Source organism: Balaenoptera acutorostrata, chromosome 5, assembly GCF_949987535.1.
Source record: "Balaenoptera acutorostrata chromosome 5, mBalAcu1.1, whole genome shotgun sequence".
Classification (NCBI taxonomy): domain Eukaryota; kingdom Metazoa; phylum Chordata; class Mammalia; order Artiodactyla; family Balaenopteridae; genus Balaenoptera; species Balaenoptera acutorostrata.
Window position 1 is genome coordinate 3284079 of NC_080068.1, and position 27072 is coordinate 3311150.

The 27072-nt window shown below is 48.1% G+C and overlaps 1 protein-coding gene across 6 annotated transcripts in view; it reads left to right on the forward strand.

Annotated features, from left to right (window-relative positions):
* FNIP2 (folliculin interacting protein 2) overlaps nt 1-27072 on the forward strand; it is a 119907-nt gene that overhangs the window by 61406 nt on the left and 31429 nt on the right. For 4 of the 6 annotated variants that reach the window (XM_057547176.1, XM_057547178.1, XM_057547177.1 and 1 more), the window contains 9 exons: nt 697-825; nt 3658-3758; nt 4758-4829; nt 6538-6638; nt 6805-6894; nt 8462-8533; nt 13283-13412; nt 24553-24754; nt 25053-25141. In XM_057547176.1, coding sequence (XP_057403159.1) covers nt 697-825; nt 3658-3758; nt 4758-4829; nt 6538-6638; nt 6805-6894; nt 8462-8533; nt 13283-13412; nt 24553-24754; nt 25053-25141 — 986 coding nt within the window. The remainder of the gene's footprint in view (nt 1-696; nt 826-3657; nt 3759-4757; nt 4830-6537; nt 6639-6804; nt 6895-8461; nt 8534-13282; nt 13413-24552; nt 24755-25052; nt 25142-27072) is intronic. The other 2 variants (XM_057547180.1, XM_057547179.1) reach the window with 1 other exon arrangement.

A 27072-nucleotide genomic window follows, 5' to 3' on the forward strand; every position in this document is an offset into this window, starting at 1 on the left:
GCCCTCATCTTTCACAAGCTTGACCTCATGACTTTCTCTAAAGCCCTGCAGGGGGAGGTGTGTCATTAAAGCACATGCCGGTCTTTCCAAATGAATAAATACTTCTGCCTTCTCAATTCTGTTTGCTTGGGGAAAATTTACATTTGAGGCAATGTCTGTACCCTCATCGATTTTATAGATTATGACTCTACATAGTACTAAAAAACCCTCTAATAACCAAAACAGAGATCAGATCTCATCGATGATTTTAACATATGAACTGAAACGTCAATAATTGTTGAATTATTTAAAGAGAGTGTTCCTGGGGACTTCCCTGGCAGTCCAGTGGTTAGGACTCCGCACTTCCACATCAGGGCGCCTGGGTTCAATCCCTGGTCAGGGAACTAAGATCCTGCAAGCCGTGTGGCCAAAAAATAATAATAATAATAATAATAAAATAAAGGGAATAGTCTTAATACATAACCCACCGCCTCTATCACCCTTCTCAGCATCTGCCTCTTCCAAATGTTATAGATTCTCAGGAACCACTCTTTTGTCCTCATTAAAAAGAAAAAAACAACACTCCGGTGTTTCTGTGCAGCTGAGGCTCAACAGAACAGAACGATGGAAGAAAGGCGCCCCCAGTGAGCGTGTACTGGGGAGCCTGGTACGCTCAGCGGTGGTGGTTTGTTTACCCGCCTCTCCCTCTTCACCCAGAAAACGGAGGACGTCCCCGCGAAAACGCCAGCCAGGTGCTGTCAAGGAGGTGGCAGCGGCAGCCTCTCTTCCCACGGCTCTTCCGGGGGATCTTTACCACATGCCAAGGAGCAGCTTCCAAAGTACCAGGTACAACCACCCTTGCGTGCGGAATACCCCGTAGGCCGAAGCCATTTACTGTCATTTCTCCTCGGGGATAATGGCTGCTCGAGGGCCCTGTCCCTGGGATAGGAGACTAAGTATCCAGAACCCTTCTCAGTGGTCTGTGATGGCCTCTATGGGAAAAGAATCTAAAAAAAGAGGGGATATGTTTATAGGTGTAGCTGATTCACTTTGCCGTACAGCAGAAACTAACACAACATTGTACATCAACTCTACTCCAATAAAAATAAAACAAACAAACAAACAAAAACCCCCCGAAACGTGCTCTTAGGCGTTTCAGGCCAGGGCTGTGCTCACACTTCGGCTTTGTCTCTTGATAAAAACTACAGTGGAGCAGCGGTAATCCAGTGTAACACACACCGAGTGAAGAGAAATCCTGCGAAGGAGGTAAATCCTCCTGTTTTGCTTCCTTGGTGGTCAGGACCAGAACCAGATTAACGCACATGTGTTTTCCAGTTTTTTTCTAAGAGCTCTGAGGGTTCTGGGGATGAATACTGTCATCCTGAGAAAATAGCACTTGCCAGTAGAAGGAAGGAAGCCTCGTACAGGAGCAGGTGGAAAGGCAAGACCTGACTTGAGTGTGAAGTGTGAAGGGCTGGTATACTGAGAAATGTTGGCCAGCTGGGCACGAGGAAAGAGGTTTCATAAATATCGAATAGCAGAAGGGTACTACCTGATGGAGGATATACCAGTGTTTGTTTTTATTTGGGAGCTATGAGGAACTTTGTCTACCGTGTTGCTGGCACGGCAAAGCCAGGGAGGTTACCAGCAGCCGCAGGTGTATAGCACGTTGTTCGTTTCACGGGGTCGCTGCTGTGCGTCTGCCCTTATTCCACGGACCTGCCGGCTCTCAAAGCAGTACGTGGTTACAACAGCATAGAGTGAAATTTTCAGCGAGCTGAGAATCGCAGTTGGCACGTGGACCTTGTACCCCAAGAAAAAGCAGCTTCAGAAATGGAGGTGGTGGGTGGAAGTTATTCATAACGAACGTGAAAGCCTGTGAGTTTCTGTCTTCAGGAAGCGAGAAGAAGTTGGTGGGAGGCTCGCTAAATCAGGCGGATAGCTGTCTGTTCCTCTTTCCCCCTTTGCGAGCAGGTGTAAGTAGGTGTGCATATGTGTGTCTGTGTGTGTGGATATATACGTGTATGTGTGTGGATTTGGAGTTGCAAGGCTGATTGCCATGGTTTTGCTTGGGTAGAAAGCGAGGCAGCAGAGAGTCTGCCTGGTGGCCTGGGTCACAGGAGATGGCGGTATGGTTTCGGTCAGGCCGTGCCGGTGTCGTGCGCACTGGTTTGGTTGATGCTCACATCCATCCTCAGCATGTGTCACCACCGCTTACAGTGGGAGCTGAGCATCCTGTATCCAAACGCACGCACCTGTGTGTCATCATATGTTCATAATACACACAGTGTTACGTCATGTGAGTGAGGGCGTTTGGCTTCCAGCCGCCTGAGCTCCAGGGGAGTCTGGGCCCCGAGATGAAGGTATGGGGGTTCCCGTCGGGAATAACTAGAATCACAGCAGCGGTTGAGAACACAGACAGTGATAGGAGGGCCCTCTGAGGAACAACCCTGTCCAAGGGATGACTTGGGGAGGTAGAGATTTAAAAGGGAGAGCAGGATGTGAGGGCGATCTGGCTGCGACATCTGTCACCCCGTTGATCGCCAGGGTTGATTCGGCCGATCGGGCTGGCTAGGCGGGTGTCCTCTTCCTCCCTCACCATTCCAGGTGCATCCCTCCCGAAGCTGCGCGCTCGGTCGGAGAGGACGTCCTTCCCCGATAGAGGAGGACCGTTCTTCGGTCAAGGGTATACGAGTAGCTGCGCGCCCCTGCTAGAACCTCCAGACAAGCTCTCAAGGTCCATTTGTAGGAGAACGTAGGGTAGTCGAGCTCCCAAGGTCCACTTGTAGGAGAACGTAGGGTAGTCGAGCTCCCAAGGTCCACTTGTAGGAGAACGTAGGGTAGTCGAGCTCCCAAGGTCCACTTGTAGGAGAACGTAGGGTAGTCGAGCTCCCAAGGTCCACTTGTAGGAGAACGTAGGGTAGTCGAGCTCCCAAGGCTCCAGACACATCCAAATGAGGCGCTGCACGTGGCAGTCTGCCTTTCTAAAAAAAATTAAAAGTAATTTAAAAAATATGAAAAGGAGAGCAATTATGTGCATCAGATACCGTGAGACGTTTAATAAAGCAAACTGGGAAGCACCCACTGGCTGTGACAGGAGCCGTTCGAATAGCGGGGGATGGGGGAAGGTGCCGTCCCCCCCTGCGGTGACAAAGGGGACGCCGAAGACTGGTCAGAAGCTAAGGGGTCAAAAAATGTTTAAATGTTTCAAACTTTGGGGTGACCAGACTGTCCGTTATCTTTTGGACCCACGAAACCCTGCCCACACCGATGGGCACTTTTGTTCCACACTGTTGATTTTGGTTGGATAACCCTGAGCTATATTTCATTTCAGGATGTGTTCTTAGTATCAAGAGGAGTTACTCTGCCTCTTCCATCACTTGATCTTTCTATTTAGACTTTGTAAATGGAGACGATGAAAGTCGTTGTTTCTCATAACCAGATTAAAAATGAACCCTGGTGAAGCGCTTGCGTCCTGTACGAGGATATAGTGTAGAAAGAAGAAATCGTGAACATCAGTGATAATTCGGGAAAAAAGTAGGCAGTCACCATTGTAGATTAAGATTGTAAAATGATCAGTTGCTGCTTTGAGAAATGGTTCTAATTACCAACAAAATTGCACATTGTTTTCTGTCGTGTTGTACTCGACACGATTTTGGTTTCTTGCACGTCTGGTAGTACACGCGACCCGCCTCTGATGTCAACATGCTTGGGGAGATGATGTTCGGCTCGGTCGCCATGAGCTACAAAGGCTCCACCCTGAAGATTCACTACATACGGTGAGTTCGGGCCACTGCTTGTGAGACGTGGCTTGGGGAAGATGACTCCATTCAAACATGCGCAAAAAAATTACGCAGTAAAATAATAATCTAAGCTTTGTCACCTCATATTTGCTAGCACTTGGTATCTTTTATATATCTTTAACAGTTAAAATAGTCTGACATTTTCTACATCACTCTGACCTTGAATCAACTTAGCAGGACAAAATCCTAAGCTTTAACTAAGTACTGTAAGTGAAAAATGCATACCAAAGCATTTTGAATATCTGCTAGCTTAGTAATAGCAATACTTTTAATCAGAGTTATTCAAATATTTTAAGTTTAAAGTTTCAGAATTTCACAAATTTTCCATTTTCAGATTAAAATTTGTCATGGTTTTTTCCTTGTATTGAGATACATATTTTTTCCTATTTTTTTAAATCATTGAACGCCTGCCGAGTTTTATTTTTGTTTCTAGGGAATGGTGTCTAGAATGAAAGTTTCTGCAAAAAGCAGAATGTGACGACATTAAAGAACACGTTCCTTATCTGCATGTCAGAATAGAATTTAACTCGCTGGAGGCACAAGCTATACGATGTGTGAAAGGAAGCCTTTTCCCAATCCTGCACTTATAACCTTCTATCTGTTCATCTGTGCCACGTGGCAGGTGAAAAATGTAACCTGAGAAAAAAACAAACTTATGCTTTGCAATATTTCTGCTAAGCCAAGTTTGTTCATCTGAAATATTTCCTCCCAAGGAAAATGGCCCCGGCAATGTCTCCATAGCTCTCTCTCAGGGTTATAACATTCTTGGGATTTTAAAATGATAAAATTAGAAAAAAATCTAGACACCCCACTGATACAGTGATTTGGAAAATGCACGTCTCATTTTCTGTAAAATAAGATATAGAAATGAATAAAAGCTTCAGAAAAAGTTAAAAAATAAATAAATAAATAAAAAACAAACAAAAAAACCCCCATGCATCGCTCCCTCTTCTGTCCCTTTGTTTTTTTCTCCAGTTCTCCGCCACAGCTGATGGTTAGTAAAGTCTTCTCCGCCAGAATGGGCAGCTTCTGTGGGAGTACAAATAAGTAAGTGCGGGATTTTCCCCCTCCCCTCCCCATCCCCCCAATTTTCCACGTGGCTGTTTCTGGATAGAGTCGTTCTTTGAGGGCCATAAGGCTTTTCGAGGTGAGAAGCAGGATGAGCCCATGTTAACAAAGGGGTTTTCAAGGTGGCCTTTGTCCAATACATAGTGAGTATGAAAAGGCCTTGGACCTTATCAGGTGGCCTTAAAGACAAGGGATGGTCTACATACATATATTGGGGGTCTTCACCTGTTAACCCACTCTGTTCCTACTGCCAGTCACCTCGTTCTCATTCCCTGGAAAATGAAAAGTGAAGGGGAAAAGGATAGTATTTCATCTTATAAAAAAAAAAATCTCGGGAATTCCCTGGCGGTCCGGTGGTTGGGACTCCACGCTTCCACTGCCGAGGCCCGGGTTCGATCCCTGGTCGGGGAACTAAGATCCCACCCGTGGCACGGCCAAAACCAAAACAAAAGCAAAACAAAACTAAACCGAAAAATCTCACCTGTCAGCCTGCTCGTTTATTTATTTCTGAAGGAATGAGGCACAGGGTGAGTTTCCCAAGCTGAGAGGCACCTGAATGGCAGGAGGGATCGTCTGTCTGAGCCATCCGTGTAACCCCTGTGGTCCGTGGGGACTCAGGCTAGGCAATATTTTGATTTTCACTCCCGAGTTTTTTTCCCCCTCTTAATTTTACACTTCTGTGTAGACAAAGAATACTTAAATGTCTAACTTAACTCTTACTCTGGCACAATTGTTCATATATTTTGAATTTTTCAAGCAGAAATATTTCATATACTTCTTTTTTGAATAAAACAACAGAACATTTATTACACTTTGGTAAGTTTGGAAGAAATGTTTATTGTAAATTAAAGGGGTATTCTTAGGGGTCAAATGAAGGCTGTTATTTTTTACAATCCTAGGAAATTAAAAGTATGTTCCTCTGCAAATTTGGGTACCTTTGAGTAAGTCTGCTTACTTTTCAACAGAATAATGAATTTACTTTTTTGAGCATTTAACGCTGGATTGTCATGACTTAAGTAAGCCAGTATAGAAATTGATATTTATTTTTTTGTGAGGTATTATTTTTCTGACCCTTGATATTACCTGAACATTTATTATACTAACTCCTTCTAATAAAATATCAAGCTCAGATTAAAGTAAAAATTATTTTGGCTTCATTATGCTATATTATCCTCGAAATCTTTATTTCATTTGTTAACACATACAATAAATTATTAAAAGCTGCTTCTCTCACGTGTGTTTATGAGTAATTCTAACATTTAAGAAGTTGTGAAATCAAACTCCTGTAAGAATCATAATTTCTGTTATATGCTCCTCCTGAAAAAGGTTGCTGAATTGCTCATGAATGTTAACTAAGAGTTAAAATGAATTGCATTTTGAGGGTTTATGTAAAATTACCCTTGAAATGAATAGCCATATCCTAGGTGTCAGTCACCAGAGGAAGATTTCAGAATTCGGTGTCCCTCATTACATAATATTGTGAAATTGTTTGGAATATGTCACTTAGTTTTATAGGTTGAACTACCTCCCAAAGCCTCTCTTGTCTTTTCCCGCAACAAATTCCCCTAAAGTTTAAGTCTCTTTGGTAGATGTGAGACTTTATTAAAAGTTGTCTGTTAGCAGACAGCTTTGTTCGTCCCTTGATGTTTTTCTCCTCTCTCTCCCTTCCTTCCCTCTCTGGACTTAGCTTGCAAGACAGCTTCGAATACATCAACCAAGATCCTAACCTGGGGAAACTGAACACAAATCAGAATAACCTGGGTCCCTGTCGTACTGGAAGTAACCTAGGTAAACTCCGCCACGTAAGCGGGGTCTTGCTTTCCGGGTCCCGCCGTCGTGGGTGTGCGTTTTGCTTTCTTTGAGTTTGTGGTGGTGTTTTGTTTGGGCATTATCTTTAATCTGTGTTTATTTCTGTGTGTGTACTTTGTCCGCCCCGTGTGTGTCTCCGCCCCAGGTGTGCTGCAGGGATACGGCAGCAAACTGCCCCCGGGGGCGGCGGAAGGAGGACCGCTCCGGCTCAGCCGCAGTGCCTCTTTCTTTGCAGGTTTGTGTGGAATGCTGAGCACGGTGCGACCCCCACACGTTAGTAAATCCCGGGCAGGTTCTTAGAAACAAATCTGTTGGGCGCCTCTCTAGAAATCCAAGGGGCTCGTGAGATGTTTAGTTCCAAATGCTGCCAAGCGCCTGGCGTTCTGAGACCTCCACCCCAGAACCCCTGTTGGAAACGTCTCTGCTCATAGCCCCGCGGCGTAAGCCAATTTGGATCTGAAATGAGCCCTTCGTGTTTCTAAGAGGATAACATCTTCCGATTTTCCTCGGCCTCTTCCGCTGCCGTGAACTGTTTCTCTTTGCCGTGGCATCTTTGATCCATTTTTCACCTGCACCCTTACCTGCACTGTGTCTTCAAAAGTCCCCCTAACAAGAGCATGGAAGACTGGCCTCTCCCTCTCTGTCCGTAGCATTTAAGTAGTTCAAATGTACTTTCCAGCTTCTTTACAGGTGTAGGCACCTCCCTCTCTGGGTAGGTACATTCTGAGACCGGCCCGGCCTTCTAGCCCAGGCTGTCGAATGTCTGCCGCAGGCTGGCGTGACTAACTAGCGTGGGAGCCCTCATTGCGAACATTAGGGGTTGTGTTTACCGCAGACGGTGTTCTGCATTCTGTTTTTCACCGTAGCCGAAATATGCTAGGCACCCTAGTTAACTGACTGACGCCCTCCTGCCTACTTCCGGGTGAGGATAACATGTTTATATACTCTCCTTAAAATTGTGAAAATTAACACGCCTCACAAAATAGCAGGCAAGTGTAATAATCAGGCAGAGCAGCGGGCTTCTCGTGCACCGTAAAGCTTACAGTAGCGACGCGTGAGCTACCATGTAGCTCAACAAGTACACAGTTGACACCAACGTGAAGCATTCCTAGAAGTCTGCAGTCCTTCAGAGTGTTTTCTTAGCAGCTCTACAGTAGTATTGTGTACGGGTGTGTATGGAAAAGAGGCGGAGGAAGAGATATTTGAAAATGAATATAAGTGTTTCTATCTGCCAAGAGAGGGGTTATAAAACACAGAAGGGTTTTTTAAATTCCTGAACTGGTTTTCAAGCCTTTCTCTTCTCGAGGTTGCCTGTAGTTACTACTGAAACTGATTATAAAGCATTGTGAAAGCACTTAATATTTTGCAGTATTTCAGTGCACTGAAACCACTGAAAATACTTGAATGCTATTTAACCGCTACTAACGAGGGAAACGGCTGAAAGTACTGAAAATACTTGAATGCTATTTGACCGCTACTCACGAGGGAAACGGCTGAAAGTATCTGCTCGAGGACGCCGGCTCGTCCGTCGCACGAAGTGTCCTCACAGCTGCAGGCTCGGCTTCTTTTAGAGGCGAGCGCCCCTCGGAAGAGCCTCTGCGGAGCTGCCGGGGGCCAGGCACGGGCAGGGCGCCGCTGGCCTCTGCCCGCGCCTTCGCCCGTCTCTCCTGAACCGCGTTCTGCTTTCCCAGCCCTCCCTGTGCGCGCTCGTGCGGTCACCGCAGCCGTCGCAAAGCGGGTGCAGGCGGTCGGAGCGGCCCGCCTCTGCGAGCCCCGTGACCCGGTCTCCTTGCTTCCTGCAGTGCACAGCACGCCGGTGGACATGCCAAGCAGAGGGCAGAGCGAAGACAGGGACAGCGGCATCGCCCGCTCAGGTACGTGCTTCCCTCTGGCCGGCGGCGCCCGTGGGGCGAGCCCTCGGAGGTCTGGGTGGGACGCGCACCGGGCCGGCTCCCGCGAGCCGAGCGTACGTCGGGCAGCGCCCCGCTAGAAAGAGGGGAGCCTCCCTGAGCCAGTGGCCCCAGGACCGGCTGAGTCCTGAGCATCCAACCCGGGAAGGATAGTGTCCCCGGGAACCCCTCTGGCTGTGACCACGGGGGCTGCCCGCCGACCTGCTCGCTCTTTCTTCTGTCCTGGAGTCGTGATGCGCTGGATTTTGTCCCCTGTGCCCCTTCCCTCCTCATGTCACGTTGTGACCGACCGGGGTTCTGGGCCTCCGTGATCAATAGAAATCGACTAGGGGCCAGAGGAGAAATTGAGGCAAGGCTGTACTGGGGCCCCTGCTGCAGCAGAGGGAAGGAGAACAAAGGACAGTCTCCCTTGCCCACTCGCTCCCTGAGGGTGGGGCGAGCTCGTTCCTTATACAGGGTGAGGGCAGGGGTGTGTCCAGGGGTCGGCCGGAGGGGCGGCTTAGGTGGTCCACCCGCCCCTTAGGTGTTGCTGAGTGCAGGCGGCCTGTGCAGCTCCCTGCCTTTGCTCCGGGCTCCTCAGAAGTGGCAGTTGGGTTTTTGGTCTCTTTGTATCTTTTGTCCATAATGTGCCCCAACTGCACCTGCACCCAGTTATTTTTAGTCCCTTATAGTTTCTTTGTATCTGTGGGTGGAGGAGAGGCGGGTCCAGGTACAAGTCCTGCAGCAGAGGGTCCCAGGTCCCAGCCTGTTCATTCCAACTCTGAATTGCTCCTAAGACGAGTGTCCCTAGCCCTTTGAGAAGCGGGACATTTGAGGGCCGCGTTTGCACTGAAGTGAAAGGTCAGTAGCAGCCGGATCTGAACCTTTCTCGGGAGGAGGGGGCAGATGTGAACCTGATGCAGATGTGAGCTCTGGCTTCGTCAGCAGCTGGGCAGCTGGGCCCCTGAACCCGCCGTCTCTCCTTGGAGGCTCCCGCCCTTGTGTTGGGGGTCCGGGTGGATGGGGGGGCTGCTGCTCCCCTTCCGTCCTGCGAGCTGCTCTGAAATCCCCGCGTCGGCCCTGGGAGGGTCGCCCTCCGCCAAAGGCCGCTCGTGCCGCCCCCGGGGTCGCTTCCTCCGGCCTGCGCTCCTCACGTCGCCCGCACTGTGTGGCCCAGGGTCCACGTCCTGGAGCAGACTGTTTGACCTGCATTAGCAGCGGAAGATGGAGAGAACTTACAGGCGTTGTTTATTCCTGTTTTCTGTAATTTGTAACTTCCCGTCTGAAGAGTTGAGAGCTGGGGAAATGTCTTGAATAGATTTATCTTTCAGAACAGTTGCAGGTTTGCAGAGCAGTCGACACGGCAGTAGGGAACTCCGGTGTAGCCTCCCTGTCGCTAACAGCTCAGCCTGTAGGCGGGGCGGTTAGTTGTCACGTCCGTTTGGCTCTGCTCGGCTCTGGCAGTTCCTCAGGCTTTCTGCGTTTTGTGACGACCTTGACGGTCTCCAGAAGTAGCAGCCGGGTACTGCGTAGAATGCCAGCTGTTGGCATTCGTGTGATGCTTCGCCCGTGAGTGGACCGGGTTTTGGAAGAGAGGTCACGGAGGTTCGGTGACATTTTCATCGCCCCCGACCAAGGGCGTGTGCTGTCAGCGTAAGTTGTGACCGCTGGTGGCGGCCTTGGTCACCTGGCTGGCACAGGGTCTGGCCGGCCTCTCCGCATCTCCCGCGGGCAGGGCCCTGCGTCAGCTACTCGGAGCTCTGCTGCGTGGCCGGCTGTCCTCCTTCCTCGCCCGTCCTGTCAGTCAGTCGTTCATATCAATGTGGACTCAGAATGCTTACTTTACACTCCAGGTCACCCCACTACTGCTTTATTTTGTCACTCACATGGCTCCAGCTTTGGCCATGGAAGCCGTGGAGTGCTTTCCGTTGGCTCCTGTGTTTCTTTAACCTGTCCCACTCAGTGTGTGTGTGTGTGTGTGTGTGTGTGTGTGTGTGTGTGTGTGTGTAGCACTGCCTCGCTTTCTGGCACTACAGGATGCTCCAGACGTGCCCCGTGTATGTCCTGCCCCATCCCTAGAATCAGTCGTGTCTCCACGTTGCCCTGTCCTTTCACTGGAGACGGAATTAGATCCCAGGGTCTGGACACCAGATACGTGGGTTTGTGCCGGCTGTGTGTCTGCGTGTCTCTGTGCGTACTGCTGTCGGCGACGCCTGCACCTGTGTCCAGTGACGCGTGAGTGCTACTGATTTCTCCGTTGCCCGCTATCTGTGAGCCCGTGGACCGTCCCACCCTCCCCGCCCGGCTTATCTGCAAACCACCTCCGATGGCGAGACACCGGCTCCCGGCCTGCCGTGCATTTAGTTGATGGCTTCATTGCAGGGCACACATAGCAGCGCCAGCGTGCTTACCCCAGTGCTCCTGTGGGAAACGCCTTTTTGAGACGAGAGCGCAGTGCTTGTGTGCAGTTCCTCTGACCTTCCGTCCCCCAGACGTCACTCGTTGCCAAGGTTACCTAGGCGGGCACCTTTGGAGATGGGGAATGTTTGCAGCTGTCAGTACCAGGCCAGCAGAAGCTCTGAAGTCACAGCTGACACCAGTTCATCTTCACGATGAACTGGCCGCGTGACGGCTGCCCCAAAACTCTGAACACACAAGTCACATCTGAAGGGTGACTTAAGTGTCTTTTTTCCCCCAGTAGTTCAGTAAAGAAGTAACTTTAGAAAAGCCTCTTTGTTTGTTTGTTTTTTGCTTTTTAAATCATCCTCTACAGAGAGGAGCTTGATCCGGATGAGGAGTCTGAGAGCACCCAGTACGGTCCCCGCAGAAAGACAAGACGCCGAGGGTCTCTGTCGCCCTCCGCCAGCCCCTTCCCCGCACCTGTCTTCCGCCCGCGTCAGGGAGGAACGTCGTGGGTGCTGACCGTGTGCCCCGGGGGTACCACGCGCTGTCTGGGTTGGCACTCCCGAGGGCCCTCTGTCGTAGGAGAGCTCAGTTACCGTGGTGGCTTCCACAGTTGGGCCAGTTTGCTGCAGTCGAGGTGAAGGGAAGGAGTCGGCCGGGTAGCCCTGAGTCAGGCCGTGAAGCCACATTTATTATATTTGTTGAATAACAATCTTGTACCCCCGAGGCTGGCCAAGAGGAAGCTGATGTACCCAGCATAAGACCGGGCGAGAGACAGGGGACCCTGAAGATTTGGGACTAGGGAGTGAGGACCTTCTGGTCTTACAAGGGAGTTTGAAAACTTGGGGGTGAGGCAGACATGTCTGATTAGGATTTTTTTTATTAAGTAGTATTGTGTGACTTTGAGGAAAAACTCTCTTCTATCTCCCTTCAACATTCTCAGTAAAATTACCTACTCGCTGTTATTGGAAACGGGGATTTGATTTTGGAGGTTTAAGTCCAGCCTCCAGGCTGAAACCAAGCCCGCCTCACCTGGTAACAACACTTCGGTGCAGAAATGCCGTACGCTCAGCCAACATTTATTAATTGTCCGTTGTGTCTCAGGCGCTGTCCTGGGTACAAGGAATCACAGATGCATAAGGGCTCCTGGACACGTTTCCTGTGCGTGTTGACGGGCTCAGAAGAAAAGCATCTTGTGGGCGCTCGCAGCACCTCTGCGGTGGACAGAAGGAAGCCTGAGTTGTTAGCGTCTCACCTTGTGGCTGGGCGTTCCCTGGTCTCACAGCCGTTCAGCTGTGTGGGATCCCTGTGCGCTCAACAGCGCCTGGCACGTTGTAGACACTTGACTCGCAGCCAGGCAAGTCAAGGACTTCAGACCTCATGTCGGGGACTCAGCTTATTTCCATCTGCCTGTGGAAGTGTGAATAAAAGCACGACGGTTCACGTGGAGAAGCTGCCGTCCGAGGGGCGCCCATGAGCATGGTATACTGCACTTCCTGAAGTCAGCCCGGGGCCCTGTGATCCGCCTGTGCAAGCATCAGCCAGCCGACGGGCACATTCCACTCCCTTCTGCCCGCGACTGAGTAACATTTCCCTGTCCTGGTTCCTCAACCCTGGGGGGTAAAGGGGAAAACATCTGTCTCCTCCCTCTGTCCTTCCAAACCCGTAGAGCTCCTCCAAGCAGCCGGGGTTTGAAAGAAGCCCTTTGCCTGCCTGACGGGGACCGGTGGGGCTGTGCGTCGGCCACACGCAGGGACGCACCGTGACGGGGCGGGAGGCAGCAGAGAGGCTGAGGACAGCCGAGTCCCCCGGGCAGAAAACACGTCTAGGACCAGATGTGCCGCCTGCAGAGCCGAGGGGGTGGCGAGGGGCGGGAGCGGGAAGTGCCGTGCATCTGGAGGGGCGGCGGGAGAGGGTGCTTTGCGGGGCAAGTCCCTTCTGCCTGGATTTCACCTCGAGACACGGGGGGACACGCGCGCGAGTCGGCTCCGTGTGCGGCACCGGTTCCCGGGCAGCAGTTAGCAGTACTTCCGTGGACTCTTCCTTGTATCCGGGGTCTGCAGGCTGCCCTCTGATTGGATGAGTAATGTCTGTTACGGTTGGAACGTGGGGCTGCTGCCTGGTCACCGATGCCCGTGCCGTGTGGGCGACCCCTGTTCGTTTTAAAGGGTGTTTTCTTGGCCGTACCGCAGCCTTCGAGCGGCTCCCCCTGCTGGCTGTGGCCGGTAGAGCCTGAACGGTTAGGTCCCTGGGCTTGTATGGATGTTTTTCACGTCGGTGCACGTGGGCTCCTGGAGCCCAGCTCTCAACTTCCCAATCTTCTTCCCGCAGCCTCCCTGAGCAGCCTTCTCATCACACCCTTCCCGTCTCCAAGCTCCTCTACGTCCTCCTCCAGCAGTTACCAGCGCCGCTGGCTTCGGAGCCAGACCACGAGCTTGGAAAACGGCATCATTCCCAGGAGGTGAGCTGGGTTCCCCCGGCTGTGCAGGGCGCTGGGGCGGGCGGCCCGGGGATGCTGGCGGACAGCGCGCTCACCTGCTGTCGGCACAGACGGGCCGGAGCTTTCCGCTCGGCTTCAGCTCAGCCTGGAAGTTCACAGGTGAGAGGTTCCGGGAGAGACACTGGGACTACCTGGGTAGGTTTGGCATTGATTTAAAGTGAGTGTGTGCTCTCTTTGCACTGGCTCCCTTCCAGGTGTAGCCTTTGTAAGTTAGAAGGCTGGAATAAATCTTGCCTTGGCTACGGCGACACCAGTGTGGTCTTTGAAAATATATGAACTCAAGGATGGTTTGTTTTTGGTGAAACAAATTCTTAAACAGTCAGCAGTCTGATTATGAATAGAGACAGCATTGAGATATTCTCTGCCTTCGTTTCAGTTGGTTTTCAGATCTGAAGTTTAGTTACGTTGCAAAACACACATTTTTGGCTTATGATGATGTTACATCAGTACCTTCCTACCTCTTCCTACAACCCAAAAACTTAAAAGGGAATTAAGATAGGTTGTAACTATTAAAAACCCACATGACAGTTGGTTGCCTCAGTAAGTGAATAGAGATCGGCATGTGTCAGCTCTGTGAAGGGGTAAAGAGTCGGCTGCAGGCCTGCACTTCAGGAGCTCGCAGAGACAATGCTCACATAAGCAGTGGTGTGAAGGAGCTAAGTGCTAAAGGCTCAGAGAGGCTGGGGGTGTGCGGCTCGGGGGAGGGACGCAGCCTTGCGGGAGGTCTTGGGGTTTGGGCAGCCTTCGTGAAGGGGGGGTCCTGAAAGCACAGGCTGAGAAACTGGGGGGGCCAAGGCGTGTGCAGGGCATCAGGCTGCTGGCCCCCTTCTCCCAAAATTAACATCACGTGTTAGTTTTGTTTGTTTTTTAAAGAAACGTTATGTTCCAGGGCTTCAGGCATTTTCAGAGTAATCTATAAAATGAATGTAAGGCTTTTCCATTAAAAATATTTTACTTACAAAATATAATAGAAATAATAGTGTGATACGTGACTATTATCACAAAGTTATAAATCACTAAAATGTTTTGGTGTAATAGTTTTATATAATATAATCAATAGTAATACTTCACGCACTATCTTCATTCATCATAAGGTTTTCCTGGCTCACTTTTCTGCACATTCATTTGTTTAGGTCATCAAAATGTGTACGTCAGTCGGCATCATTGAAAGCAGCATTAGTCACTCCTGGCAAATGCAAGATGACAAATAATTTTTCATAACTTTTTTATTTTGGGAAAGCTCTTTGTGCACATTGCAGCTGTTACTGGAGCTATATAGGTTATAACAACATTGAGATAAATTTGTAATAAACCTTAAAAATTTAAATTTCGGGTTGTTTGGTCTGAGGTGATCCAGCCCTGGAGGCTACAGGCTCTTTCTTGGGGCTAATGGCGGACTCTGGGAGGGCTCACGCCAAGGAGTACTTCCCAGAACTTCTGCTGCCAGAGTCCTTGTCCCCGCAGTGAGCCACAGCCACCCCCTGCCTCTGCAGGAGACCCCACAACACTAGCAGCCGTGGGGCTGACAGGGTCTCAGTGCTCTGGCCAGGTGTCAGGCCTGAGCCTCTGAGGTGGGAGAGCCGAGTTCAGGACGTTGGTCCACAAGAGACCTCCCAGCCCCACGTAATATCAGTGGGTGAGAGCTCTCCCAGAGATCTCCATCTCAACACTAAGACACAGCTCTACGAAACGACCAGCAAGCTCCAGTGCTGGATGCCCCATGCCAAACAACTAGCAAGACAGGAAGACAACCCCACCCATTACAAGACAGGCTGCCTAAAATCATACTAAGTTCACAGACACCCCAAGACACACCACCGGATGCGGACCTGCCCACCAGAAACACAAGATCCAGCCCCACCCACCAGAACACAGACACCAGTCCCCTCCACCAGGAAGCCTGCACAACCCACTGAACCAAACTTACCCACTGGGGACAGACACCAAAAACTACAGGAACTACGAACCTGCAGCCTGCGAAAAGGAGACCCCAAACACAGTAAGTGAAGCAAAATGAGAAGACACAGAAACACACAGCAGATGAAGGAGCAAAGTAAAAACCCACCAGACCAAACAAATGAAATAGGCAGTCTACCTAAAAAAGAATTCAGAGTAATGATAGTAAAGATGATCCAAAATCTTGGAAATAGAATGGAGAAAATGCAAGAAACGTTTAACAAGGACCTAGAAGAACTAAAGAGCAAACAAACAATGATGAACAACACAATAAATGAAATTAAAAATTCTCTAGAAGGAATCAATAGCAGAATAACTGAGGCAGAAGAACGGATAAGGGACCTGGAAGGTAAAATAGTGGAAATAACTACCGCAGAGCAGAGAAAAGAAAAAAGAATGAGAAGAATTGAGGACAGTCTCAGAGACCTCTGCAACAACATTAAACGCCCCAACATTCGAATTATAGGGGTCCCAGAAGAAGAAGAGAAAAAGAAAGGGACTTAGAAAATGTTTGAAGAAATTATAGTTGAAAACTTCCCTAATATGGGAAAGGAAATAGTCAATCAAGTCCAGGAAGCACAGAGAGTCCCATACAGAATAAATCCAAGGAGAAACATGCCAAGACACATATTAATCAAACTGTCAAAAATTAAGTACAAAGAAAAAATATTAAAAGCAGCAAGGGAAAAACAACAAATAACACACAAGGGAATCCCCATAAGGTTAACGGCTGATCTTTTCAGCAGAAACTCTGCAAACCAGAAGGGAGTGGCAGGACGTACTTAAAGTGATGAAAGGGAAAAACCTACAACCAAGATTGCTCTACCCAGCAAGGATCTCATTCAGATTTGATGGAGAAATTAAAACCTTTACGGACAAGCAAAAGCTAAGAGAATTCCGCACCACCAAACCAGCTTTACAACAAATGCTAAAGAAACTTCTCAAGGCAGGAAACACAAGAGAAGGAAAAGACCTACAATAACAAACCCAAAACAATTAAGAAAATGGTAATAGGAACATACATATCGATAACTACCTTAAACATAAACGGATTAAATGCTCCAACCAAAACACATAGACAGGCTGAATGGATACAAAAACAAGACCTGTATACATGCTGTCTATGAGAGACCCACTTCAGACCTAGGGACACATGCAGACTGAAAGTGAGGGGATGGAAAAAGATATTCCATGCAAATGGAAATCAAAAGAAAGCTGGAGTAGCAATTCTCATATCAGACAAAGTAGACTTTGAAACAAAGAGTATTACAAGAGACAAAGAAGGGCACTACATAATGATCAAGGGGTCAATCCAAGAAGAAGATATAACAATTGTAAATATGCGCCCAACATAGGAGCACCTCAGTACATAAGGCAAAGGCTAACAGCCATAAAAGGGGAAATCGACAGTAACACAATCATAGTAGGGGACGTTAACACCCCACTTTCACCAATGGACAGATCATCCAAAATAAAAATAAATAAGGAAACACAAGCTTTAAATGATACATTAAACAAGATGGACTTAATGGATATTTATAGGACATTCCATCCAAAAACAACAGAATACTCTTTCTTCTCAAGTGCTCATGGAACATTCTCCAGGATAGATCATATGTTGGGTCACAAATCAAGCCTTTGTAAATTTAAGAAAATCGAAATCGTATCAAGCATCTTTTCCAACCACAATGCTATGAGACTAGATACCAGTTTCAGGAAGAAAACTGTAAAAGAAAAACAAACACATGGAGCCTAAACAATATGCTGCTGAATAGCCAAGAGATCACTGAAGAAATCCAAGAGGAAATCAAAAAATACCTAGAAACAAATGACAATGAAAACACGACGACCCAAAACCTATGGGATGCAGCAGAAGCAGTTCTAAGAGGGAAGTTTATAGCAATACAGTCCTACCTCAAGAAACAAGAAAAATCTCAAATAAACAATCTAACATTACACCTAAAGCAATTAGAGAAAGAAGAACAAAACCCCCAAAGTTACCAGAAGGAAAGACGTCATAAAGATCAGATCAGAAATAAATGAAAAAGAAATGAAGGAAACGATAGCAAAGATCAATAAAACTAAAAGCTGGTTCTTTGAGAAGATAAACACAATTGATAAACCACTAGCCAGACTCATCACGAAAAAAAGGGAGAAGACTGAAATAGATAGAATTAGAAATGAAATTAGAAATGAAAAAGGAGAAGTAACAACTGACACTGCAGAAATACAAAGGATCATGAGAGATTAATTACTACAGGCAACTATATGCCAATAAAATGGACAACCTGGAAGAAATGGACAAATTCTTAGAAAAGTACATCTTTCCAGACTGAACCAGGAAGAAATAAAAAATATAAACAGACCAATCACAAGCACTGAAATTGAAATTGTGATTAAAAATCTTCCAACAAACAAAAGCCCAGGACCAGACGGCTTCACAGGCGAATTCTATCAAACATTTACAGAAGAGCTAACACCTATCCTTCTCAAACTCTTCCAAAATACAGCAGAGGGAGGAACACTCCCAAACTCATTCTACGAGGCCACCATCACCCTGATACCAAAACCAGACAAAGATGTCACAAAGAAAGAAAACTACAGGCCAATATCACTGATGAACATAGATGCAAAAATCCTCAACAAAATACTAGCAAACAGAATCCAAAAGCACATTAAAAGGATCATACACCATGATCAAGTGGGGTTTATTCCAGGAATGCAAGGATTCTTCAATATACGCAAATCAATCAACGTGATACACCATATTAACAAATTGAAGGAGAAAAACCATATGATCATCTCAATAGATGCAGAGAAAGCTTTCAACAAAATTCAACACCCATTTATGATAAAAGCCCTGCGGGAAGTAGGCACAGAGGGAACTTTCCTCAACATAATAAAGGCCATATATGACAAACCCACAGCCAACATTGTCCTCAATGGTGAAAAACTGAAACCATTTCCACTAAGATCAGGAACAAGACAAGGTTGCCCACTCTCACCACTATTATTCAACATAGTTCTGGAAGTTTTAGCCACAGCAATCACAGAAGAAAAGAAGTAAAAGGAATCCAAATCAGAACAGAAGAAGTAAAGCTGTCACTGTTTGCAGATGACATGATACTATACATAGAGAATCCTAAAGATGCTACCAGAAAACTACTGGAGCTAATCAATGAATTTGGTAAAGTAGCAGGATACAAAATTAATGCACAGAAATCTCTTGCATTCCTATACACTAATGATGAAAAATCTGAAAGAGAAATTAAGGAAACCCTCCCATTTACCACTGCAACAAAGAGAATAAAATACCTAGGAATAAACCTACCTAAGGAGACAAAAGACCTGTATGCAGGAAACTATAAGACACTGATGAAAGAAATTAGAGATGATACAAACAGATGGGGAGATATACCATGCTCTTGGATTGGAAGAATCAACATCGTGAAAATGACTCTACTACCCAAAGCAATCTACAGATTCAATGCAATCCGTATCAAACTACCAATGGCATTTTTCACAGAACTAGAGCAAAAAATTTCACAATATGTATGGAAAGAAAAAAGACCCCAAAGAGCCAAAGCAATCTTGAGGAAGAAAAACGGAGCTGGAGGTTTCAGGCTCCCTGACTTCAGACACTACTACAAAGCTACAGTAATCAAGACAGTATGGTACTGGCACAAAAACAGAAATATAGATCAATGGAACAGGATAGAAAGCCCAGAGATAAACCCACGCACATATGGTCACCTTATCTTTGATAAAGGGGGCAAGAATATACAATGGAAAAAGACAGCCTCTTCAATAAGTGGTGCTGGGAAAACTGGACATGTAAAATAATAAAATTAGAACACTCCCTAACACCATACACAAAAATAAACTCAATGTGGATTAAAGACCTAAATGTAAGACCAGACACTATAAAACTCTTAGAGGAAAACATAAGCAGAACGCTGTATGACATAAATCACAGCAAGATCCTTTTTGATCCACCTCCTAGAGAAATGGAAATAAAAACAACAATAAACAAGTGGGACCTAATGAAACTTAAAAGCTTTTGCACAGCAAAGGAAACCATAAACAAGACGAAAAGACAACCCTCAGAATGGGAGAAAATATTTGCAAACGAAGCAACTGACAAAGGATTAATCTTCAAAATATACAAGCAGCTCATGCAGCTCAATATCAAAAAAAACAAACAACCCAATCCAAAAATGGGCAGAAGACCTAAACAGACATTTCTCCAAAGAAGATACACAGATTGCCAACAAACACATGAAAGGATGCTCAACATCACTAATCATTAGAGAAATGCAAATCAAAACTACAATGAGGTATCACCTCACACCAGTCAGAATGGCCATCATCAAAAAATCTACAAACAATAAATGCTGGAGAGGGTGTGGAGAAAAGGCAACCCTCTTGCACTGTTGGTGGGAATGTAAATTGATACAGCCACTATGGAGAACAGTATGGAGGTTCCCTAAAAAACTAAAAGTAGAACAACCATACGACCCAGCAATCCCACTACTGGGCATATACCCGGAGAAAACCATAATTCAAAAACAGTCATGTACCACAATGTTCACTGCAGCTCTATTTACAATAGCCAGGACATGGAAGCATCCTAAGTGTCCATTGACAGATGAATGGATAGAGAAGATGTGGCACATGTATACAATGGAATATTACTCAGCCATAAAAAGGAACGAAATGGAGGTATTTGTAGTGAGGTGGATGGACCTAGAGTCTGTCATACAGAGTGAAGTAAGTCAGAAAGAAAAACAAATACCATATGCTAACACATATGTATGGAATCTTAAAAAAAAAAAAAAAAGGTTCTGAAGAACCTGGGGGCAGGACAGGAATAAAGACGCAGACGTAGAGAATGGACTTGAGGACACGTGGAGGGGGAAGGGTAAGCTGGGACAAAGTGAGAGAGTGGCATGGGCATATATACACTACCAAATGTAAAATATAGCTAGTGGGAAGCAGCCGCATAGCACAGGGAGATCAGCTCATTGCTGTGTGACCAGCTAGAGGGGTGGGATAGGGGAGGGTGGGAGGGAGACGCAAGAGGGAGGGGATATGGGGATATATGTATACATGCAGCTGATTCACTTTGTTATACAGCAGCATTGTAAAGCAATTAGACTGCAATAAAGATGTTCAAAAAAAAGAACAAAAAAAACAAATTTCAGTACATCTGGATCAGACGATTCTTATGGAACAGTTTTGCTAAAGATTCAGGTCTTCACACACATCCATTTTAAGTCTGAATGGAATTTTAAATGTATCTTTATACACAGTTATTTTAATGTTTCCTCTGCCATTTCCTGTGACTTATGGAGTTCTTACAAGAAACTGGAAATGTCTTCGTGGGCTGCATATAATTCAGAATGCCTGTTTACGCATTGTGTCACTACATCGTCAATTATACGGAAAGTTAATTTTAAAATGGGCTTCATTATTAATAATTTCTTCTTCTGAAGCTTCATATGAAAGTTGTGGGTATTTTCTATCCAATGCAGCAATCTCTACATTCAATTTCTGTTTCTGTGCCTGTGGATATTTGCTTTGCAATGTTGCTGCAGTTTTCAAAACGAGATATTAACACACTCTGTAAAGACTTCTAATAAATCCGTGATGCACTGTATTGCGTTGTGCACTGTCGGCTGTGACTCTGTGATAATTTACTGCCCTGGGGCTCAGGACGAAGAGCTAAGTGTTGTGCGGCCTCCACAGGGGCGGCGCTCTGATGATGGACAGACGGGCTGCCTCCCCCCTCGGCCCGGCCCTTGCCCCCTCCCATGGCCGTGCCCTCTGCCGCCGCCGCCACCACCCATCTGGGCCCAGGTACCCGCCTTGGGGCCTTGTGTCACCCCCTTGGTTCTGGACTCGTGGACGTGTGCCTGACCCCCCGCCATCCGCCCCCCCCCGACGTGCGCCCGGCCGCCTGGCGTCTGCACTGCCCACGCCCGTGCGCCATCACCCCATCAGACTTCACTTACCGAGCGCAAGTTAAAGGTGACACGGTTAAGAATCAAGGTAGCACCTGGAGAACGTCGCCGCGAGCCTGGGCCCTCCTGAGAGCAGCCCCGCAAGGCGCGGGGCACAGGCTGTGGGCCGGTCCTGGACTCGCCCTTGCCTGACGCCCAGGACGGAAGAGCCGCGGGCGCTCAGCTTCGGTCACTGTGCCCGTGAAGAGCCTTCAGCTACCGGGGTCGCCGCCCGTCTCGCCCTCGTGGCAGGGGCGTGGGCGGGGAGTAGTTTCTGACGCTGGACCGGAGAACGCTGGGTACCAGGGATGCGATTGCCTCCGGCTTTGAGAGGAAGTCACAGCACTCGGAGACCTCGCTCCTGAGAGAGTTCAAGGTGGCCAGGGAGGATCTTCACAGTCTTATGGTTGGTTGCTCGCTGACCCCCGTGCCCCGTGGGGAGCGTTGGCGACCGGCGGGTGGGGGAGTCGGCGGGGGCAGTTTACCCGCTGGCGCAGAGGTGCTGTGCGTGGAGGAGAGAAGCTGCGGATTCCCCCCTCAGTGGGGCTGGTGAAACCCTAAAGAAGCAGGTAGGACGTCCCAGAAAGGCTTCGGCCCGGAATTGTAAAACGAATAACCAGAGTCGCTGACGAGATGTCCCTTGACCTGCAGACACGGTGATTTCATACGTTCCAACGTGACCCATAGATTCCGCCTAAATTCAGAGCTGACATAGCCGGTCAGACTGAGCAGTCCTGAGGCCAATTACAGGTCCCTGAGATGTACTTAAAGAGCCCCAGTTTTTGCTTTATTTAGGATCTTGAAGTATTTACAGTGTACGTAAATGCTCATTCACGTGTCAACAAAATTCTACTTGACAAATCCAGTGTGTAGCGTGGTCATCCCGTGACTTGAAGGCCTGTCGGCTGGTGTGGTCGCTCCCGGCCCGCCCCCCCAGTGGGTGGGTCAGACGTAGCGCCAGAGCCCCTGGTCATTCCCAGTGTCCGAGCAACGGGCCGGCGCTGGCAGACAGAACCCCTGGGCTCTGACTCCGGCGTGCTCACTGAAAAGCTTTCTGTTCTGAAGCAAGTTGGTTAGTCACTCTGCCCCGGTTTTCACATTTGCAGAATGGTCTGTGTGTCTTACCTGTTGCCTTGAGGGGAAAGCTTGGATGAAATATTTGTGCTCATACTTAAATTTTTTAAGACATTCTGAAACAGGCTTTCATTGTAGATTGATCTTAAAAGTATATTTACAAATACCGCATGACCTGATTTATTCCAGTTTGCCTGGTTGATCCAAGACGACAGATTGAATGAAGCTCAGCTGCTTTAGAATTCAGCAGAGAGACATAGGGAAGCGAGTAAGAGCCATGCACGCTATTAAAGCTGCGGGTGTTTTTCAGAAATTCAGCAGCCAGCACCGTCCGCTGTGCTAGGCGCAGTTGGTTACTGTTTCTAGGGTGGAGCTGAAGCTGACACACATCTGCAGAGGGCTCGGTGGCCACTGCCATCTGATCATTAAGGACCACACTGGCCAAAGATGAGTGGGCTGATGTAGTCATTTTACTTTTGCCAAAGGGGGGAAATAGGAGATAACGAAGAAGATAGGGTCGTAAGAAAGAACTGGTGTAACATGAGCTCAGAATTTCCTCTACAGAATAGGAGTAAACTGGTGCAGAAAAACAAAGTTATAGGACGAGTACTTTGGAAAAGAAGAGGGAGCATTGTTTGAAATTAAGTAAAATGGTAAGAGCGCCTCGAGAATTTCTTTCTGGCGAGCAGATGATTAGTATCTAGGGATTTCTCGGAGAAAGCAATTGCTGGTTTATTTTAACGGGCAGCATTTACAAGAGCATCTGGAAACCGTGTCCTTCCCGCGCCATGTCTGCCAGCGAGGACTTTTACTGATTTACCAGCCACACCTAAGTCTCCGGGATCTTGCTTAAAGTCGAGCAAAACAATGACGTATCCCTCTGAGGTTAGAGCAAGATGTCTTCTCCTTTCCTTTAAAAATAAGATAGCTTTCCTGACCATAAAACTTCTGATGTGTGTATGCTTTTAAAACGTGGGTATGTTGGAAATCACGGGAACGTTACAGGCTGTGAGCAGAGCACGACCGAACAAGTTAAAGACCAAGAAGGAGGCTGGCTGCCTCCAGCCCCGTGAGCAGACGTGACCCTTAGGGTGTAGTTTGTAGTAAAGGAGGTGGAAGAGGTGGTGCCCCAAGCTTGGTGACAGACAAGGCTGAACGGTGGAGCCCGTGAGAAAGAGAAGGCTCCCTGCATATCCACCGTGTGCCAGGCTAGGCGCTTTCATGTGCAGCGTGATGTCCTTTGCTTTGGTGTCTTTGTAGAAAAAAACCAAACTAATTACAAAACTTTTTTTCACTCTTGCGGTTAGCTGCTGTGTGGTCACATGCTGGTTGTTCAGACTAGTTAAAGTAGAGACATGGATTGGCCGTATTTGTGAGGCTTACCCCTTACGACAAATTGCATACATATTCAGAGTTTATTGGCTTCTCTTGTCCTAGAAGCAGAGTCTCTGCAGAGAATCTTAAGTTGGTCGAGGATCTGACTGTAGCAAAAGAGAGGTGGGTCTTTCTGCCCGGGGGGTTTCCCAGAGAGTATCCTCAGTCGCATGGCTTAATCTCAGCATTTATAGGAGTAACTTCATCTAATGGTTTTAATAACCTTGGGAAAGTAAACCTCAGCTACCAGTAGATGTCCACACGTGATGCCCGGGTCACACAGAATACCACAGAGGACCATCTCTCCTCAGGTGTTCTTATCCATCGGTATCTGTCAGCCAAAACAAAGGGCCTGTGTTTTGAGCCAACGGATGCTTCACACCCCTTCCTAAACGTGGCCAATCTGCTGTAACATAGTCTAAGGGAAAAGGACTAAGAGTCTTACAAGAGGACCTTTGAAATTACTTTCAGTTCTCACTTAAGGTTCCTTTTGTGTTAGGCCAACACTGAGCATCAAGCGGAGGTTTTCATTTTCACCATGGAGTCTGATGCGGGAGGACGGCCTGGCGGTAGACACGCTCTGAGTTAGGACCGTGTGCCCAGGTCGGCCGTCAGGGTGTCACCCCGGTGTTACGGTCCGTCCTCGGTGTGGTTCACTGATGCAGGGTGTCTCCTCAAACCCCTCCTCCTTCCAGGTCAACGGATGAGACGTTCAGCTTGGCCGAAGAAACCTGCAGTTCCAACCCGGCCATAGTGCGGAGGAAGAAGATCGCCATAAGCCTCATCTTTTCCCTGTGCGAGAAGGAGGAGGCCCAGGGGAACTTCCAGGACTTCTTTTTTTCTCATTTCCCCCTGTTTGAGTCTCACATGAACAGGCTGAAGAGTGCAATTGAAAAGGTACTGAGAATGCAGTCCGTTGTCACATGGGGCCGTAAGGGTGGAGGGGTCTCTGTACCGGATCACTTTCCCAGGGCATGTAGATCAGCTGCAGCAGTGGTAGGAAGTTCCCTAGGCACACGGATGTCAGGTGCCGGATCCTGATTGCTTTGGGAAAGGGAATTACTGCCCCCGACGACTTCGGTCATGACTAACTTGAGCGTGGGCTCTAACATCGTCTCTTATTAATAAAGCCCAGTAGATGGTTACGAAGGAATTTCTTCTCTGTGTAATGTGGCTTGTTTTCTTTCCACCAAAGGCCATGATCTCGTGCAGGAAGATAACGGAGTCAAGTCTCCGTGTCCAGTTTTATGTCAGCCGTCTGATGGAAGCTCTGGGGGAGTTCAGGTAAACTGGCAAGGTTTGGCAAACGCAACAGGGGAAATTGGTGAGTAGCGGTAGCAGCGGCCGTGGATCTCGGGATGCGTGGAGACCACAGCTCGGGAATGTTGGCGGCTGGCAGTTTTTAGTCATTTTAGCAGCTCCTTCCTTTGAAGCTAAGGCCCAGTGGAGCAAAAAGTTTAAGCCACCAGCACTGAGTAATCCTCACGACTGCCAGATCTATGGTCCCTGATGTGATTGTTCCTAACAGAGTGAATGGAGAAAACTAATATTCATACGTCTCGTGTCACCTCCCAAAAGCCCTAAGAGTAAGCGCTCTTAGCCCATTTTATAGATGTGGAAACTGGAGGTTGAGATGCTTGTCCACAGCATAAGTGGAGAGAGTATGCACGTCAGGGAGGTTACACTCCAGTTTGCCAGGACAGCCCTGTGTACACCCGGTGTCCTCCCGTGGGTGTCCTGGTCAGGACATTAAACTGTATGGTCACCCTAGCGTGTCCTCCCTGTCAGTTCCTAACTGTTGATCTCTGTACCCTGGAGACCGGTTTTCTGGAGGTCTTGCCCCTCGTGTCTGGGCTGTAGCTGGGATCCACGGTCACCATGCTGAGCGGGGCTGTTGCAGCGCTTCTTAGGGCCAGTTTCTGGGTGCGGAATGGAATCGCACTTCAAAGCCGTCACGAGCTAATTAAGAGTCCACCTGTTCCTCTCTAGCCCAGGGATAAAAATGTTTACGATTCTTAGAATGTTAGAACGTTTTCGTGATGCTTAAGGTAGAGGCTGGTGAACTCTACTGCCGCTTGGAGCCAAACCCCCAGCCAGCCTTAGCTGAACCCTGGGTTATGTGTAAAGTACTCAAGTAGCACGTTAGTCCTTATCTGGGGATCGTTCAGACCCAAGTCGCACATTTGAGAAATGGTGTGAAGCTGTGTGTTTCGATGGCAGTGTGGTGACTAGCGAACCTTCTGTGGTTTGTGTGGGCAGCGCCGGGCGGGCTGTGGTCAGACTCGAAGCTGGCTTGTGCTGGAGGGTCTGGACACTCATTTAATAGAAGGTCCGGAATCTGAAAGGACAGGACCTGAGGCCTCACTGTGGATAGACGGGTCTCATCCTCACCTCAGCGACCTGCCGCTCCAGAAACAGCGACAGGATCACGTGTTAGCGTTTGGAAACCTTGGCGTCAGTAAGCGAAGCCCAGGTCCACGTAGCTGTCACTCGTCACTGCCGGCTGCTCAGCAGGTGCTCTGCCTTGTGCCAGGGCAGGATCCTGTGTGTCCCGGCTCTTTGATGCACACGGCCGGAAACTCAGGTCAGAACATGCCTCGTGTACCTCCATCCGGGAGGAGGCGGTGTCTCCTAGCCGCAGAGGTGCCAGTGGAGACCCTAGGCTCGTTGGTGCGCTGCCTGGAAGGACCGCCGCGAGCCACGTGGCCTGGAGCAGAGTCCCGGGCACCAGGCGCGCTCACCCGGACCTTGTCATTCAGCGCGTGCGTGTCTCCCGCAAGGAACTCCTTTACGCCTCCAGTTTCCTAATCCGTAAAGTGACACGGCCAGACTCGTCACTTTCCCTGACAGCTTACAGTTCTAAGGATTTGATTCTATTAGCCCATGTAACAATCTAGTATGTAATATGGTGAAGAAGAGCCATTTATGTTCTTCTTTCATCTAAAATGAATAGGGCGCTTTGGTTCAAAGAACGAAAGCACTAACCAGAAATTGGGAGACTTGAGTTGCCTCTGGTCACATTTTCAGTCTAGCATGTTCATTCATTCTTCCTTTATTTTTTTCCTATGAAAATTGGCATAAATTCTGACACAAGGCATCGTGCAGATAAGTTTTTTTAAGGATGACTATTTTATGTCAGTGGTTAGTATACCTTTCCTGTAAAGGGTCTCTGCCCCACGGCTGCTCAGCTTTGCTGTCGTGCAAACGCAGCGACA